Source organism: Macrobrachium nipponense, chromosome 1 (assembly GCF_015104395.2).
Source record: "Macrobrachium nipponense isolate FS-2020 chromosome 1, ASM1510439v2, whole genome shotgun sequence".
Taxonomy (NCBI): Eukaryota; Metazoa; Arthropoda; class Malacostraca; order Decapoda; family Palaemonidae; genus Macrobrachium; species Macrobrachium nipponense.
The window spans coordinates 140308151-140325882 of NC_087200.1; the positions used below are offsets into that span (position 1 = coordinate 140308151).

At 39.9% G+C, this 17732-nt stretch overlaps 1 protein-coding gene across 3 annotated transcripts in view; it reads left to right on the plus strand.

The window, feature by feature from the left end:
- Positions 1-17732, plus strand: part of LOC135219686 (uncharacterized) — a 205169-nt gene that overhangs the window by 138151 nt on the left and 49286 nt on the right. For all 3 annotated transcript variants that reach the window (XM_064256639.1, XM_064256641.1, XM_064256640.1), the window contains one exon: positions 17566-17679. In XM_064256639.1, coding sequence (XP_064112709.1) covers positions 17566-17679 — 114 coding nt within the window. The remainder of the gene's footprint in view (positions 1-17565; positions 17680-17732) is intronic.

Consider the following 17732-nt stretch of genomic DNA (forward strand, 5'->3'; position numbering starts at 1 on the left):
AAAGTGACGAAATAATTTTTGAGAGGTCACTGATACTTTTTAGTGCGATAAGAAAGAAATTCGCGCTTGCGTGCCTGCGTTACAATTGTAAACAAAACAACACCTTGATCCATGAACTCCCAGCATCCCCCAAGGTGCGTGATTCAAAAGTTTTTGGCTGGTAGGCCTAAAAGTATTTTTCCGCGAATTTTTAGAAAAACTTTTTTGAGTCGACGTATAATATGTCCAATCGGCAATACGGGAGACATTTTGACTCGATGTTAATACATCTAATCGGCGTAAGAGGGTTAACAAAACCGTAACACTTAACTTTACAAAAAACTTAAAATAAATTTCTTTTTTCTTTTTTTTTTATTAAATTTTTTTTTTACTTTTTTTTATTTTATACTTAACGGTTTTTTTTTATTTTATTTTGTTTTATTTATTTTATTTATTTATTTTTTTTTTTTTTTTTTTACAAAATTTTAATTTCTTCACCACTTTCAACTTTGTTTTTTTGTAGTATCAAGTGGATCTTCCTTTTTGCTTACTCCTACTAAAGGCCTCTTTGAAAAATAACTATCCAAGGAAGATTGCTTCTGCCTACTTTTCACAATGTTCCTGAAACGACTCGGGCAAACGTCATCGAACTGCGCAAGCATATGACCTGTGATGTAGAAACATCTCTTGAAAAGATGTTTCGTATACAGTGGTCCCCCCGTATTTGCGGGGATGCGTACCAGACCCCCCCGTGAATAGTTAGAACCCGCAAATGTTTGGAACCCCTATAAAAATGCTAAAATCAGCCTATTTTGTTAGTTAAAACTCAAGGAAAACCCACTAAAAATGTTCATGGCAGTCCCCGGGTTACGACGGGGGTTCCGCTCTTGAGACGCGTTGTAAGCCGAAAATCGTCATAAGCCGGAACATCATAAAAAATCCTAAGAAAACCTTACTTTTAATGCTTTGGGTGCATTGAAAACTATGTATAAACTGCATTCTTATGGCATTTTTCATCAAAAAAACCTTTAAATTTTGATCATTTTACATTTTTGGTGTCATATTTCATCTGCCAGATGAGCGTTGTAGGCGTCATAAACCTGGAACATGCGTCATAACCCTGGAAATAATGTCTGATGAATATAATTGAAAAAGCGTTGTAACCTCGGAACGACGTAAGCTGAGACCGTCGTAACCCGGGGACTGCCTTACTTGGTTTTTTGAATAGTTTTATCACAAAAGGTGCATTTATGATGAAATTCATCAAAAAAACCAGGAATTTGCAGATATTTATCATAGAAAAATACAGTGGTACCTCGAGATACGAAAGCCAATACAAAAAATTTATCGGCTCTACATACGAAAAGTTTTCAAGATACACGAAAGGTTTCTGTAAAGTCCAAGATTCGCCCGAACCACCGATAACAATTTTGAAAGTCGCGCGCCGCCAACTTAGTAGACTCGCCACCATCCTCCTGCTCTCCCATTGGTTCCTGATGCTAGTCGTGGCCATGAGATCCTTCTCTCCTATTGGCCAGCATCCCTCCCATCATGCATCTATGTACGTGGTGGTGTGCCTCGGCCACTCGGTACCAGCATCGTTATTGTACGCACGCAGCATTCGTTCGGTCTAACGATTCGTTTAGTAACGTAAATTTGTTAGTAATTTCGTTGCAGTATACATACTTTATCGTGTTGTGCAAAAACTTTATTCTACTTATACATAAATTACGTACAAGATAACGTAGTCATGGGTCCCAAGAAAGTTGAAATTCATGGAAAGAAACGAATGCTCTCTTTTGAGACAAAGATGGAGATTATCAAGAAGTATGAAGCTGGTATGTGATTGAGTGTGATCGCCAAGGAATACGGCCGAAATACGTCGACAGTAGGCACCATCCTTAAACAGAAGGATGTCATCAAAGCAGCTACACCTTCCAAGGGCATCACTATTTTGTCCAGCAAGAGGACCCACGTGCACGACGAGATGGAACGGCTGCTTCTTGTCTGGATAAAAGACAAAGAAATCGCTGGTGATATGATACGGAGACGGCAATCTGCCACAAGGCCAGCGCTATTTTCGGCGATTTGATTGCGCAGGCGGAAGACGACGGAGGGGAAGGGACATCAGCGCAAACCCCAGAGTTCAAGGCTTCTCATGGCTGGTTCGAGAAATTTCGAAAACGGACTGGCATCCATTTGGTGGTGCGGCATGGGGAGGCTGCCAGCTCGGACACGAAAGCGGCTGAAGCATTTAAAAAGACTTTCGACGAGATGATGACCAAGGAAGGCTACAGTTCTCAGCAAGTCTTCAACTGTGATGAGACTTGCCTTTTTTGGAAAAAAATGCCTCGTCGGACGTACATCACGGAGGAAGAGAAGAAGCTACCTGGGCATAAGCCTATGAAAGACAGGCTTACGCTCGCACTTTGTTCAAACGCCAGTGGGGATTGCAAGGTGAAGCCCCTACTGATGTATCATTCCGAGACTCCTCGAGCCTTCAAGGCCCACAAAGTGCTTAAGGAGAAGCTTCCAGTGATGTGGAGGGCTAATGCAAAAGCCTGGGTAACGAGGCTTTTGTTCACAGAGTGGGTAAATCTGTGTTTTGGCCCGACAGTGAAGAAATTTTTGGAAGAGAAGCACCTCCCCCTGAAATGTCTGCTGGTGTTGGACAATGCCCCTCCCCACCCTCCTGGCCTCGAGGAAGATATCCTAGCGGGGTATTCCTTCATCAAGATTCTTTTTCTTCCGCCCAACACCACCCCTCTCCTCCAGCCCATGGACCAGCAAGTAATATCGAACTTAGAAGCTGTACACGAAACATCTTTTCAAGAGATGTTTTGACATCACCAATACCACAAACCTCACCTTGCGTGAATTTTGGAAGGAGCATTTCGACATCGTCAATTGCATCCGACTCATCGACCAAGCTTGGCAGGAGGTTTCGAGGCGAACCTTGAATTCCTCGTGGAGGAAACTTTGGCCTGATGCCATATCCGCCCGAGACTTCGAGGGATTCGATGTGGGCGAAGCTGGTGCTGCAGATTCAGAAACAGTTGACGATCCCGAAACTGTTTTGGAACCAGATCTTGACAAGATCGTTGCACTCAGCAAGTCCATGGGGCTGGTCGTCGACGAGGACGACATCGACCTTCTCGAGGAGCACCAAGAGGAGCTTACGACGGATGACCTGAAGGAGTTGGAGGCCATGCAACATAACGTTGTTCAAGAGGAGTTCTCTAGCAGCGGCGAGGAAGAGGAGGAGGACTCTATGACAACGGCAGAAATTAAGGATGTTCTAGGCGCTTTTCATAAAGTGCAATCGTTTACAGAAAAAAAGACACCCCGAAAAGGCTCACACAGGTCGTATGCTTGCGCAGTTCGATGACGTTTGCCTGAGTCGTTTCAGGAACATTGTGAAAAGTAGGCTGAAGCAATCTTCCTTGGATCGTTATTTTTTAAAGAGGCCTTTAGCATTAGCAGGAGTAAGCAAAAAGGAAGAACCAAGTGATAAAAAACAAAGTTGAAAGTGGTGATGAAGTTTAAATTCTGTAAATAAAAAAAAAAAACTTCGTAATGTTAAAAAAAAAAAAAAAAGTTAAAAATCAAAAAAAAGAACATTTTTTTTTTTTAAGTTATAGTTTTTGTAAAGTTAAGTGTTACAGTTTTGTTAATGTGTTTCGTAAATTTTAGTTTAGTTTTCCTTACATTTTTTTATGTGTTATATAAAGTTAAGTGTACGTACGTACGTATGTATCTGCTGTTTGTCCTCCTCCTCCTCTGCCGCCACTTTCGGAGATAGCCTCACTCGAAAGGTAAGCTTCCACATTTTACGTACAGTATTTCTTGTATACCATGTACACTTAATACACTTTATTTACAGGTTAATTTGCATTACGTTATTAAGTTAGGTATTGAATGGTCCAATTTGTTGTAGTATTTCATTGTTTATAGGTCGATTTAGCTTTATTATGAAATTTACTGTGGTGTTTTTGGAGGGCTTGGAACGGATTAGCCATTTTACATGTAAAATGTGGTCCAAGATACAAAAACCTCATGATACGAAGGGTGCCTCGGAACGGATTAATTTCGTATCTCGAGGTACTACTGTACCGCGAATGCGCGAATTTTCCGCGAATAATGCATGAAACGTTCCCGAGAGAAATCCGCGAATCTGGAGAACGCGAATAAGAGGGGTCCACTGTACAGCTTTTTGAAGTTCGATATCACTTGCTGGTCCATGGGCTGGAGGAGAGGGGTGGTGTTAGGCGGAAGATAAAGAACCTTGATAAAAGAATACTCCGCTAGGATATCTTCCTCGAGGCCAGGAGGGTGAGTAGGGGCATTGTCCAACAACAGCAGACATTTCAGAGGGAGGCGCTTCTCTTCCTAGAATTAATTTTCTGTCGGGCCGAAACACAGATTTACCCACTCGGTGAACAAAAGCCTCGTTACCCAGGCTTTCGTATTACCCCTCCACATCACTGGAAGCTTCTCCTTTAGAATTTTGTGGGCCTTGAAGGCTCAAGGAGTCTCGGAATGATAGACAAGTAGGGGCTTCACCTTGCAATCCCCACCGACGTTCGAACAAAGTGCGAGCGTAAGCCTGTCTTTCATAAACTTATGCTCAGGTAGCTTCTTCTCTTCCTGCGTGATGTACGTCCGACGAGGCATTTTTTTCCAAAATAGGCCAGTCTCATTACAGTCGAAGACTTGCTGAGAACTGTAGCCTTTCTTGATCGTAATCTCGTCGAACGTCTTAATATAGGCTTCGGCCACTTTCGTGTCTGAGCTGGCAGCCTCCCCATGCCGCACCACCGAATGGATGCTAGTCAGTTTACGGAATTTTTCGAACCACCCATGAGAAGCCTTGAAGTCTGGGGTTTGCGTTGATGTCCCTTCTCCTCCGTCATCTTCGGCCTGGGCAATCAAATCGCCGAAAATAGCGCTGGCCTTGTGGCAGATTGCCGTCTCGGTTATCGTATCGCCAGCGATTTCTTTGTCTTTTATCCAGACTAGAAGCAGCCTTTCCATCTCGATGTGCACGTGGGTCCTCTTACTAAACAAAATAGTCACGCCCTTGGAAGGTGTAGCTGCTTTGATGGCTTCCTTCTGCTTAAGGATGATGCCTATTGTCGATGGATTTCGGCCATATTCCTTGGTGATCACACTCAATCGCATGCCAGCTTCATACTTTTTAATTATCTCCATCTTTGTCTCCAAAGAAAGCATCCTCTTCTTTCCGTGAACTTCAACTTTCTTGGGACCCATGACTACATATATACTGTACGTAATTAAGGTATGTAGTATATATATGTACATACTAAAGTTCTCACACAACACGCTAAAGTAGTACTACAACGAAATCACAAATTAATTTACGTTAAAAAACGAAATCGTATAGAACGAACGAATTCGGCTTGGGTTTAGAAAAGATGCTGCTACCGAGTGGCCGAAAAAGCATGCCACTATGTAGATGCATGATGGGAGAGATGCTGACCAATAGGAGAGCAGGATCTTATGGCGGTGACTAGCATCAAGAATCAATGGGAGAGTGGGAGGATGATGGCGAGTCTACTCAGTTCGCGGCGCGCGAGTTTTAAAATTATCGGTGGTCCGGGCGAATCTCAGGACTTTACAGCAACAACCTTTCGTATCCTGAACTATTTTCGTATGCAGAGCCAAAAATATCTTCGTATTTGCTTTCATAACTCTAATTTTTCGTAAGTTGAGCCTTTCGTATGTCGAGGTACCACTGTACATTGGTGGAGTAGTACTTTTTTTGCCACACAAGAGGAGGAAGAAACTTTGATGATCTATTGGAACGCAGAGAGCCATCTCGTTTTGAAACCAAACTGTTCACATGTTGCAAGACGGAGTGAGCATGACCCAACAGGGAAGTTCAAATGAAGTCCTAGAATCCTGTTTGGGACCCACTTAGGCCTCTATACCCTTTGGGGTGATAGAAAATGAGCCTGTATCCTACACTCAAGATTGTTGAACTCACGAATGAGATCAACAACCTCCGTGAAGGAAGACATAAACTCTTTAGTGTGTGTCTCCTCCTGCTCCGGCAGTGGTGACCGACGATGCAAAGAAGAAGGCTTGGCAGTATCCTCCTCCTTTTGTAACAGCACTGGTGAAGCCATAGCATTCTGGACATTATTGGTTACAGTTTAGTCCCTAAAACTCGAAGATCCTGTGACTGAAGGTTCCAGAATGTCATCACGCAACGACTCTTGTACACGGTCCTGGCGCGACCCACATACACTATTGCGGAAACAATCATGTACACGCACATGAGGTGAAACTTACGCATTCACAGGAGGAATCACCTATGTGGCCATGTGAAGAGTAGAGTACACGTCCGTGAGACGCCAACCGAGCACGGTCCCGAGACAGTGACTCGTAAGGTTAAGGCCTCTCCCAGGAGAACGAATAACACTTCCACAGGCCAGGGAAGCCTCACATTCCCAACTGTCAACCACAGTCTTGTCGAGCGACGAATCCTTAAACACAGCTTGAATAACCTCCGTATCTGCAACCTTCAACCTTTTAATAGGTGCCTTATCATCCTTACTCCAACGAACTGGTAAAGGAACGTGCAAGGATGAGCCACATCCATGTACGGAAGGTTGAAGAAGCACACTTATTACTCTCAACACTCATATTGTTATGAACACGTCCATGAAATGGAGAGACACGGCCGTGAAGAGAAGACGATGATGCATTACTCGCACATATAGGAGATGCAGCCATGTATCGAAGATGAGGATGCCTTCCTTTCACAATCTCCTCCGCCAACTACACGAACATGACCTTGTGGGGCAGATGGTGAAGCACTCCTCTCACTTGCATGAACACGGACGTGCATGGGAGAGGCACGGTCGTGAGAGGCAGAAAGTGATGCACTCCTTTTGCTTGCAGAAGATGAAGCTACAAAGTCCTTGATCCTTCGTCTGAAACAATGTTACTACTGAGAAAGCCTGCTTCAACTCCCATCTGTCTTTGTTTTGAAAACTAAGGCCATGTACAGTGGAACCTCGGTTTTCATACATAATCTGTTCCAGAACCTCCCACGAAATATGAAACGCTTGAAAACTGAAACAATAATTCTCATAAGGAATAATGTAAATACAAATAATGCATTCAAGACCATCAAAAATAAAAATATACATTTTATTGGGAATAAACACAGTTTTACATAAAGAAAACAATGAAAAATAAATGTGACTAATAATGAATAAATGAACATTTAACATCACTGTTACCTTTATGGAAAACGCCTGTTAGCGTATGGAAGACAGAGAAGAGGGGAGAGGGAGGAGAGGTTATTGTTTGGAAGGGAAATCTCCCTCCAGAAGGCTTCAAGTATCAAGGACCTATCTGGGTTTACTTTGAGTTTTTTAATGGCACTATTTGAGGGTACTTCCCTCTTCTTTTTTTTTTTTTTTTTTTTTACTGGCACTAGTACCAGCTTGAGAGTTACTGGACCCCTGCCGCACAACAAAACTGTCCAGAGACATTTGTATCCGGTGTCTCTTTAAAATTTTTCCATAGTTAAATACGGCATTCATTACACAAGTTTGAAACACTGATTACAGCTTCTTTGTTATGATAATTCTCCACAAAATGTTTTACATTCCACTTTGTAAACATGTCCTTAATCCCTGAATTAGGCACATTATGTATGCCTATTCGTTTTCTGAATATTTTAAACCAGCCTCTGCTGGCCTTAAATTCACTAACAACAGCACTTGTTGTTGGCATTTTGTCACTGAGATTGTCATGCAACTTCCTCCAACACTGCTAGGAGTTCTTTCTTAAATTCTATAATATTTCTCACTGTTTTGACAGGACTAGCACTTGGAACTTTCTTTGGCCCCATGATGGCATATTTAGCAGTTGCACTTGAATAAAAAAAAAAAAGCACAAAAACGAACAAAAGCAGAATGGGTCACGAAAGAAGATGGGATGCTTTGTTTGGGCGCTCGATATGGGGCCCAGTCACGCGCTAGGCCCCGGATGGAGCATTTCTGAGTGTACGAAAATCGAGGAAACGTATGATAACCAAGACATACAAAAAGAGAGGCATACAAAAACCGAAGTTTAACTGTACATACTTTAAGCAAGAAATTATGAGTACTAATCATACAAATTTAATATTCTGGATTTACAAATTTCTGCACAAGACTAGAAATTGAAAGTACATTGCAAGTATATACTCAGATTCTTGTGAAAACCAGTATGCAGATTAGGAACAGACAATTACGTACTCTTAACCTAACTATTAGACTTTTAGTGCAAGATGTTTTAAAAATTTTAGATATGGGTGCTTTAGAAATTAGGTGGCAGTCGGTTGGGAAGTATGTGCCACCTGCATTTAGCATGGGGAATAAGTTACCATTTCTCCTATGTTTGCAAAGAGAATCCTTTCTGGTAAACTTAAAGTCATAGACAACAAAAAAGGTAAGTAAGCAGCAGTCTCCTATGTTTGCAAAAAGAATCCAATCTGGCAAACTTAAAAAAGTAATAGACAACAAAAAAGGTAAGTAAGCAGCAGTCTTGGGGAAAAAAAAGGAAAAACACAATTTGTGGGTACCTCTAGTTCAGGTAGAAAAATTAATTTCACAAGACTGTTTATCTAAATTGGAAGGAAGCATACTTAGTTTCATTACTGCATGCTGTGAAACATCATCCTTAAGGATTGCCTTTTCCCTTGGACAGTAAGTCCTGTTTGGTTTAAACAAAATAAGGACTGTTGATTCAGCACCTTTATATAGTATGTTCCTGAGTTGTACCAGAGAGGTTTTCTATTTTATTGGGATTAACTTTCAGCTGAAACATTAACCTACTGTTTCTCCAAATAAGCACATCTACAATTATTGGACTAGCCATTCTTTAATGAAGTAATTATAATAATGATAATAATAATATCCTTTATTTCAGCTCAGGCCATAAACATGGAATATACAAAATAGAGACAGTAACATACACAATCTAGATACATGAGACATGATAAAAAAAAAATGAATAATCAGCATTTATCCACAAAATAGCTGAGGTAGCATAAAAGATGGTAATCATAATACTGGTAATAACAGTAATAATATTGGTGAGAAAAAAATGCATTGAGAGTTATAACAGTTAGTGCACAGATTATATAACTTAAATTTCAATTAGAGACCTTAGGTGGTTACAGTAGTCAGGTCCAGAGGGCTAAATACGAAAATTGAATGTAAATAAACTTTAACTTGATAGTAATCACAGTAATAATGAAAAAGTAAAATATCAGCAATAAATATAATGACAAAATCTGCAGATGACATCTTGCCAATACAGAGATTGTCCTTAGGGGACAAAAGCCTCATTTTCCCATCTTTCCCACTATTTAGATCTTGCTTCACCTTAGGATGCTTCGTATGAGCGAGTTGCTGCTGTTTCTCACTCGGGTTACCAGACTGGACATTGTTCGCCTTACAATTTTTAAAATTGTCCAGGTGGTTTTCTATGAACATCTGTGTGGTGGAGTGGTAGTGGGGAGTGTTTGTGAGGAGTCTCAGAATGTCATTGTGCACAACAGTGATAAGTCTCACGGTCTCTCGGGTATAGTTCATCCAGAGGGAACACCCATAGATACTGTAGCAGTATGAGCAGAAGAGCAGCAGTTTCACATTTCGGTGACAAAAGGCAAACCTCTTTGCAGTCATATTACCAGTTGCACATAGTTTACAATGCCTCTGTTCAATGTCTGCCGTATCTTTTAGGTCGTCGGTGATAATGCGACCCAAATACGAAAATTCGTGCACAAATTCCAGCCGATAGTTTCCGAGGAAAATTTGTGGCTCTGCAATATGCTTAAGCGATCTTGGGAGTACCAACATGCACTGAGTCTTGGTTTCATTGTAGATTATATCAAATTCCTCTGCATATTGGCAGCAAGTGTCAATGAGTTGGAGACCTTGCACTGATGGGGAAATCAGAACCATATCGTCGGCGTAACAGAGGTTGTTTATAGTAGTTTCATTGACAGTGCATCTGATTGGGAGTGAGTTCAGTTTGACATTCAAGGCATCTGTGTACGTATTAAACAGGTATGGAGAGAGAATGCCCCTTTGCCGAAGCCCGTTTAGGGAGCCGAAGGTATAGGATAATATGTTACCCCATTCGACACAGAATTGCTGTGTAGAGAACCAGCAATGTAAAATGCCAATTAGATATAGGGGTGTGCCCCTTTTATGCAGCTTCAGGAAGAGCTTCAGGTAGTTTACTCTGTCAAATGCTTTTCTCACATCTACAAAATAAAGGAAAACAGGAGAGGCTGATGATAGGTACGTAGTAGTTCAGCAATTCTTTCAGTATGTAGATGCAGGTGTCTGTTGAATGTTTTGCTTTAAACCTGAACTGGTTGTCAGTGGTTGTGTAGAAGGGGAGAAGTCTCACTAGAAGAACAGACTCTAGTATCTTCGATCCGATCGTTGTGATTGCAATTGGCCGGTAGTTGTCAGGGTCAGCTGCATCCTTTAGCTTGTTTTTGATTAATGGTATCAAGTGATCTAAGAGTAGGGAGGCTGGAAGAAACTGGTGAATTATGCACGCATTGAATAGGGCAGCTAGAAAAATGTAAATTATCGGTTGGCAGAATTTGAAAGCCTCTGCGGGAAGACCATCACAGCCAGGCGATTTATTATTAGGTAGGCTGTTTATGGCATCGCTGATGTTACCTGGCGTAATACGGTCTGCAAAATGAAATTGAATGTTGTCAGTAAGGAGGTTATCTACATCCCTTCGGGAATCTTGATCATTTATGCAATTCAAATTATTGTTGAAGTGATCGCCCCACATACTTGCATAGCTTCGTCTCCAACTGCTTCCCCTACTCTCTGTATAGCTTTTTAGTCTGGGATTTAAGGACTGGATATCTTTCCAAAGATGAGGATAATCACCAGATTCTAAGTTTCTAGACATTGCATCGGCTCTTAGTTGTTTTCCATTTAACCTGCAGTACTTAAGAGCAAGAAAAAAAAAAAACAGCAATCACCGCGATATGCAGTGTCAGCAAAATATTTCCAAGCATCAGCTCCAAGATACAACTCAAGAGATAAGAACTGTATTCATGATGCAAGAGGATATTGCAGATATGGAGAAAATTGCAGATTCAGACACAAAATTAATAATTATGATGAAGGAAGATCAAATATGGAGAAGTTGGATCTTTTAATATCAGAATTTCTGGAAATGAAAAGAACAATATACCAGAACAGGAAAGAGACATAGAAAATTCTTATTATTACCCATATTAAATGAAGGAGAAAACATGTAAACCATCATAGTGATGAATGCGCAGGGTTTAGCTACGAGTAACTCAAAAAGAAAAATAGGGTACTTAGAAGAACTAACCCAAATTGAAAAGAAAATAGATATAATGAATAAAGTGAAGCCTGGTATTCCCAAGAGACTGGAAATGACGATCAAATAAAAGAGTTCCAAACTTATAGATCAGATAGAAAAAATAGGAATCGAGAGGGAACCGCAATATATGGGAAAGACAAAAAACAAGGAAAAATATATGAGAAATATAGTAACTCAGAATGTGAACTAATAGCAGTAGAATTTGAATCTGAAAAATTAATGAACATAGTAATATATAGACCCCCTAATACTAAAGTTTGACATAATAATAGAAAACTTGGGTATGTAGAAATCACAAGGACTGGACTATTCTCCTATCTGGAGACTAACTTTCCTTTCGTAGACTGGAAAGAACGAATAGTAGATTGTGGATGTATTTATACATATAAAAAAAAAAGAGAGTAATAGTAGTGCAGAAGATAAGAGGCAATTCGAAAAGCTATTAGATATGCTACTAGAATACAACATTCAACAAATAAATCACCTGCCAACAAGAAAGGAAAATACTTTATTTGTGAATGAGGTGAATTATGTTAAAGAAATAATAGTTTATAATGCGAGTATTTCAGACCATAATGTCATAGAATTAACAGTCCATTCCAAAGCAAGTGAAAACAGAGATAAGCAAGAAATGAAAAAGTGGGGAGGTTATGGAAAATACAACTTCTACAGTAAAATTATAAAATGGTCAGAAATAAATGAAGAATTAAACAAAGATTGGGATAACATTTTCGTAAGTGATGACATAAGGGTAAATACGGAGATACTATATAAAATATTAGAGAAAATAGTGGAAAAATATATACCGAAGAAGAAAAGTAAACATCAGTCATGCATACCAAGAGACAGAAGGATCTTGTTCCAGAAAATCAGAAAGTAGAGAAAAGGTCTTGCAAAAGAAAAAAAAAGCATGGAAAGTTATAGAACTATAAAGTAAGATAGAAAATGCAGAACAAAAGATTATACAATCAAAAGAAAATGAAAAATGGGACTTGGAAGAAAAAACCCTAGTAAATATCAAGCAAAACCCCAAACTATTATACTTGTATGCAAAAAAGATGAATAAAAGAAGAATAGAAATAGGCCCTCTAAGAATTGAAGGGAGATTAACGAATGAAAAAAGGAAATACTATGTGCAACATATTGGCAGAATGATATAAGAGAGAATTCACCCCTAGAATTGATAATGAAGATAATGATATAGAAGTAAGGGACGAAAATAGTGAATATTTAGCTGACATAGATATTAATGAAGCTGATATTGTGCAGGCTATTAATGAAGTTAAAAATGGAGCCGCTTCAGGGCCTGATGGTGTCCCTGCTATTTTGTTGAAGGAAGTAGTTCATTCTATCGCAAAGCCACTTGCAATATTATTAAGACAAAGTGTAGATATAGGCAAGATTTATGATGAGCAAAAATTAGCATATACTATTACCCCTACATTCAAAAGTGGATCAAGACTAGAGGCAAGTAATTATAGGCATGTGAGTCTAACATCACATATTATGAAAGTGTATGAAAGGGTAATGAAGAAAAATATTATGAAACATTTAATAAAAAACAATTTGTTTAATATAGGACAACATGGTTTCGTACCCGGAAAAAGTACACAAACCCAACTGTTAGTCCACCGTGAGAACATATACAAAAATATGAAAAGCGGAAATGAAACAGGTGTGGTTTATCTAGACTTTGCAAAAGCTTTTGACAAGGTAGACCATAATATATTAGTGAAGAAAATTAGAAAAAACAATATCGTGGATAAAGTAGGAAGATGGTTAAAAGAATTTTTACACAACAGAAAACAGATAGTTATTGCAAACGATGAGAAATCGGATGAAGCTAAGGTAATATCCGGTGTGCCACAAGGTACGGTGTTATCTGCATTACTGTTTGTTGTTATGATTGCAGACATAGACAGTAATGTTAAGGACTCTGTAGTGAGTAGTTTCGCCGATGACACAAGAATAAGTAGAGAAATTACTTGTGATTGAAGATAGAAACGCACTACAAAGAGACCTTAACAAAGTATATGATTGGGCAGAGGTAAATAGGATAGTATTTAATTCTGATAAATTTGAATCAATAAATATGGAGACAGAGAAGGAAAGCTATATTCATATAGGGGGACCTAATAACGAGACAATCACAAATAAGGAAGCAGTTAAAGACCTTGGTGTGATGATGAATAGGAACATGTTATGCAATGATCAAATAGCAATTCTATTGGCAAAATGTAAAGCAAAAATGGGAACGTTGTTACAGCACTTCAAAACAAGAAAAGCTGAACACATGATTATGCTTTATAAAACATATGTTCGTAGTCCACTTGAATATTGCAATATGATATGGTACCCACGCTATCAAAAGGATATTGCACAAATAGAGAGTGTACAAAGGTCCTTTACAGCTAGAATATAGAATAGAAGAAGTTAAGACCTTGACTACTGGGAAAGACTACAATCCTTAAAATTATATAGTCTAGAAAGGAGAAGAGAACGCTACATGATAATTCAGGCATGGAAACAGATAGAAGGAATAGTCGAAAACATCATGGAGCTAAAAATATCAGAGAGCAAGCAGAGGTAGATTAATAGTGCCCAAAACTATACCAGGAAAAATAAGGAAAGCACACAGGACATTAATCCACTACGCACCAGCATCGATAATGCAACGTCTATTCAATGCGTTGCCAGCTCATCTGAGGAATATATCAGGAGTGAGCGTAGATGTGTTTAAGAATAAGCTCGACAAATATCTAAGCTGCATCCCAGACCATCCAAGATTGGAAGATGCAAAATATACCGGAAGATGTACTAGCAACTCTCTGGTAGACATTAGAGGTCCCTCACACTGAGGGACCTGGGGGCAACCCGAACAAGATGTAAGGTCTGTAAGGGAAGGTAAGGTCTGCCTCATTAGTAATGCAGTGTGTCCTTCCCTCGGGCTACCATTTTGCCTCCACAGTAAAAACATTTCTCGTGAGTATGTATACAGACAGATCTTTAACCAAGGCATTCCATCGAGGTATATTACAAGAATTACCTTGACGAAATCTATAGGCAGTCCTGCCCGAAGCAAGCATAGCGGAGATTATGTTTGAATAGAATTCATCCAGATCCCTCCTGTTGTGGTCATTTCTACAATTTGTGTTGGTACAAAGTAAGGCGTCTGCCAGTTGAACTATCGACTGCAACCTGGTGTCCATGGTCGCCCTAAAGTATCTGGTTTTCTGTTGGTTTTTAAAATCCTAGTTTACCCCTGGTGGGCAGTCAGTTAGGGAGGGATGGGGTACTGAATGACACCTGTAATGGGATGTGATCGTAGCCCATTGCAAGAGCGTAGCAAATATCGCAGGTTATAATAGAATCATGAAGTTGTGGAAATGTGATGCAGTGGTCCAGCCAGGTTGTAGTAATTGCGTCCGCTCTATTATTTACATATGAAAAGGAGGAGGGAGGGAGGAGCATTACATCGCTAATTTGGAGAGCATGATTTTGACAGAAGTAAGTTCATTATAAAAAATTTTTGTAGGGTGAGAATTAAGGTCCCCGATTATACAAATATGATCAGCAGGAGAATCATGAATAATACTGTGTAATTCCCCTAGGATCATGCAGTAATGATAAAAAAAAAAAAAAAATTCCCGTAGCATAAAAACATTATTTATTAGGATTTTAGAGTACCCTACTGTCACTTGAAGCCCCAGCAATCTCACTCCTGTATGTCATTACCTTTATTATATTGTCTAACGATGTGTGCCACAGGAAAGGAAGGCCCCTTTTCGGGCAACCGGCTATGATTTGATCTGTATCTTGCATCAATGAAGTCGAGAAGGTTCTGAAGTCTTCATGAATTGAATCACAGATGAGAAGGTCATGTGGCCAGAGAAGCGTTCCTTGCAATGCAATGATGCCATTGAAGTTTTTGCAGAACACATTTAGGAGAGGAATGTTCTGCTTGAGGCCAAAAATATTCCAAGAGATTGTTTAATGTATCCATGGCTACTCACGAAGATGGGCGATGAATGCGCTGATCTTTTGGGTGGATGGGGGGTTGGCCCGGGGGAATGGGCAGTCACTCTCCATGGGGGGTTGGCTGGCACTTGCGGTGGAAATGACCCTGGTTGGAGTGTCAGTAAGTTCCCCTCAGGGTGGTTGGTCCCAGATTAAGTTATATCTTGAAACTAATATATTAGCACTGAAATTCTCGCCTTTAAGAACGTCAAGGTGTTGAAATAGGCAGGTAATCCTGTGAGCCACTTTGTTTGCTTCTGCATGGGAGTTCGTGAGAGATGGGTGGGTCAGAGCCAGTGAGAAACTTGACTCTCTCCCCTATGGCGTCTAGCGTCACCGATGAGCGCAGATTGTGAGTTACTATGTGGCATCTCTTCTCAGGTGTCGGGCGAGGTGAAACGCGAATGTTGGGCTCCAGTCCAGTGACCAAACGAGAGGTTCTTATCTTTCTGCTTGTTTGTGTCTGCCAGCCGCCATACCCCTCATGATCACACTCGTCTGCATCTATGATGGGATGTTGGGGGGGAAAGATAGGGTGGGGAGAATCACGAGGGCTGGTTATCATCACCGGAGATCTATCTTCCACCGGAGGCACTGGGGAGGGAAAAGAGGTAGGGAGACAAACAGTCCCCTCAGAACGGTCTATAGGTGATGGGGGCCACTTCAGTGTTGCTGGGAGGCGAAGAAAAACTGGATGCTGCATTCAAAGGAGTCTGGTGGCTATCTGTGCGATTGTCTATGAATCCCTGTACTCCTTTGATCGCATCCCAGATCCGTGTGAGATTATTTGTTTCCACTGTTTTAAGACTGTCTAGGGATTCTTGTAGTCCTTTGATCACGTCCCAGATTCTTGATAATTTATCATTTGTCTCCTCGATTTTTTCCGAGTTTTTTCCAATTATTTCTGAGAGGAATTTTGCTGTTTGGAAGGCATTTTCTGCTGTGTGGTACACCGCAGGTAGGCTTAGGTCAGCAAGCTCCTTTGGAGGCAAATTGTAAGGGTCATCGGCGTAGATTTCTACTGAGCAGGTCCTTAGCCACTTAGTGATATATGATATTTTCTTGTGAGAGGACAGGTTGTTCACGGATCGCTCCTTGAGAATGCTCTCGGGTATCAGGTCTTTGCATTTTGTATATGCAACGTTGATTTCCTCATCGAAGACATCACTGACAGATTGTATAGCGGACTCAACGTCAGAACGGTTCGATTGTTATTTTATAAAGTAAAGACAATTGTTCGCGAGTATGGAACTTGTGTGTGAGGCACAGGCACCGGTAGCAATTCACATAAAAATTTATAACTTTCACTACATAAAAAACAGCTTCAACTACCTTATTAGACTGGTTAATTTGGTGTGAAGGATCACTCAAAGTCAATTCAGCCTGCTTAAGTTTTTATATTACTATGAACCTGCTCATAGATAATTTGGTTACAGCAATGATCGGAATTAGTCAAAAGCTTTTAGGCCAAACAAACAGCCGTAAAAACAGTTCAGTCACTTCCTATGTCAACTTCTGGGAGTTTTGGACCATTTTATATCTTTGGATGACAACGCCAGTCAAAAATGGTATCCAAGTCTGAATTGTGATACATTGCAGTAAGGAGACCTAATTTTCTCCCCTTATAAATACTAGTACTAAATAGTACAGCTTCTTTATGCAGTGACAAAGTACTACTTCAGACCATAACTTAAAGAACAATTCATAGTTTTTTTTTTTTTTTTTTTAACCATACCTAAATGTAAAAAATAGCTGACATTTATGAGGATGGAGATGTCTACAAATGAGTAGTCATTACTGAGGGTTGCTACATTTACCAAACCAGATAAAGGTTATTAAAATGAATTTCAAGAGTGACGATTGCTGATGTTAGTTAAGTATTAGAAATGTACACAGTGCTTGCTATAGTTGTCATAGTTCATTGAGAAATATATTTTTCAAACTTATGTAATGGGGAGATTCAGCCATGAAGGACTAAATTGTATGCATCATGATTTTGTCAAATTCACAACTCAAAATTAGTAGAACATATAGCTAAAATTAAATTATGTACTAACTATGATATAATTAAATTATGTACTAACTATGATATATTTGGTAAGTGTTACAGTTACAAAGTATTAAGTAAAGGAAAAAGCTACATGGATTTCATTGCAGTCAAGGTGCTCTGGGAATCTGCTGGAATTATCTTTGCTTTCCCGTTCGCCTTTAAGGGGTCAAGTAAGAATCTTGGAAGGTGATGGCGAGGTTCTTATGGAGGGTACGAATTTGGTAAGCATATTCATTCTTCATATGTGTGTGGGAGGGACTTGTGCTAAGATCCA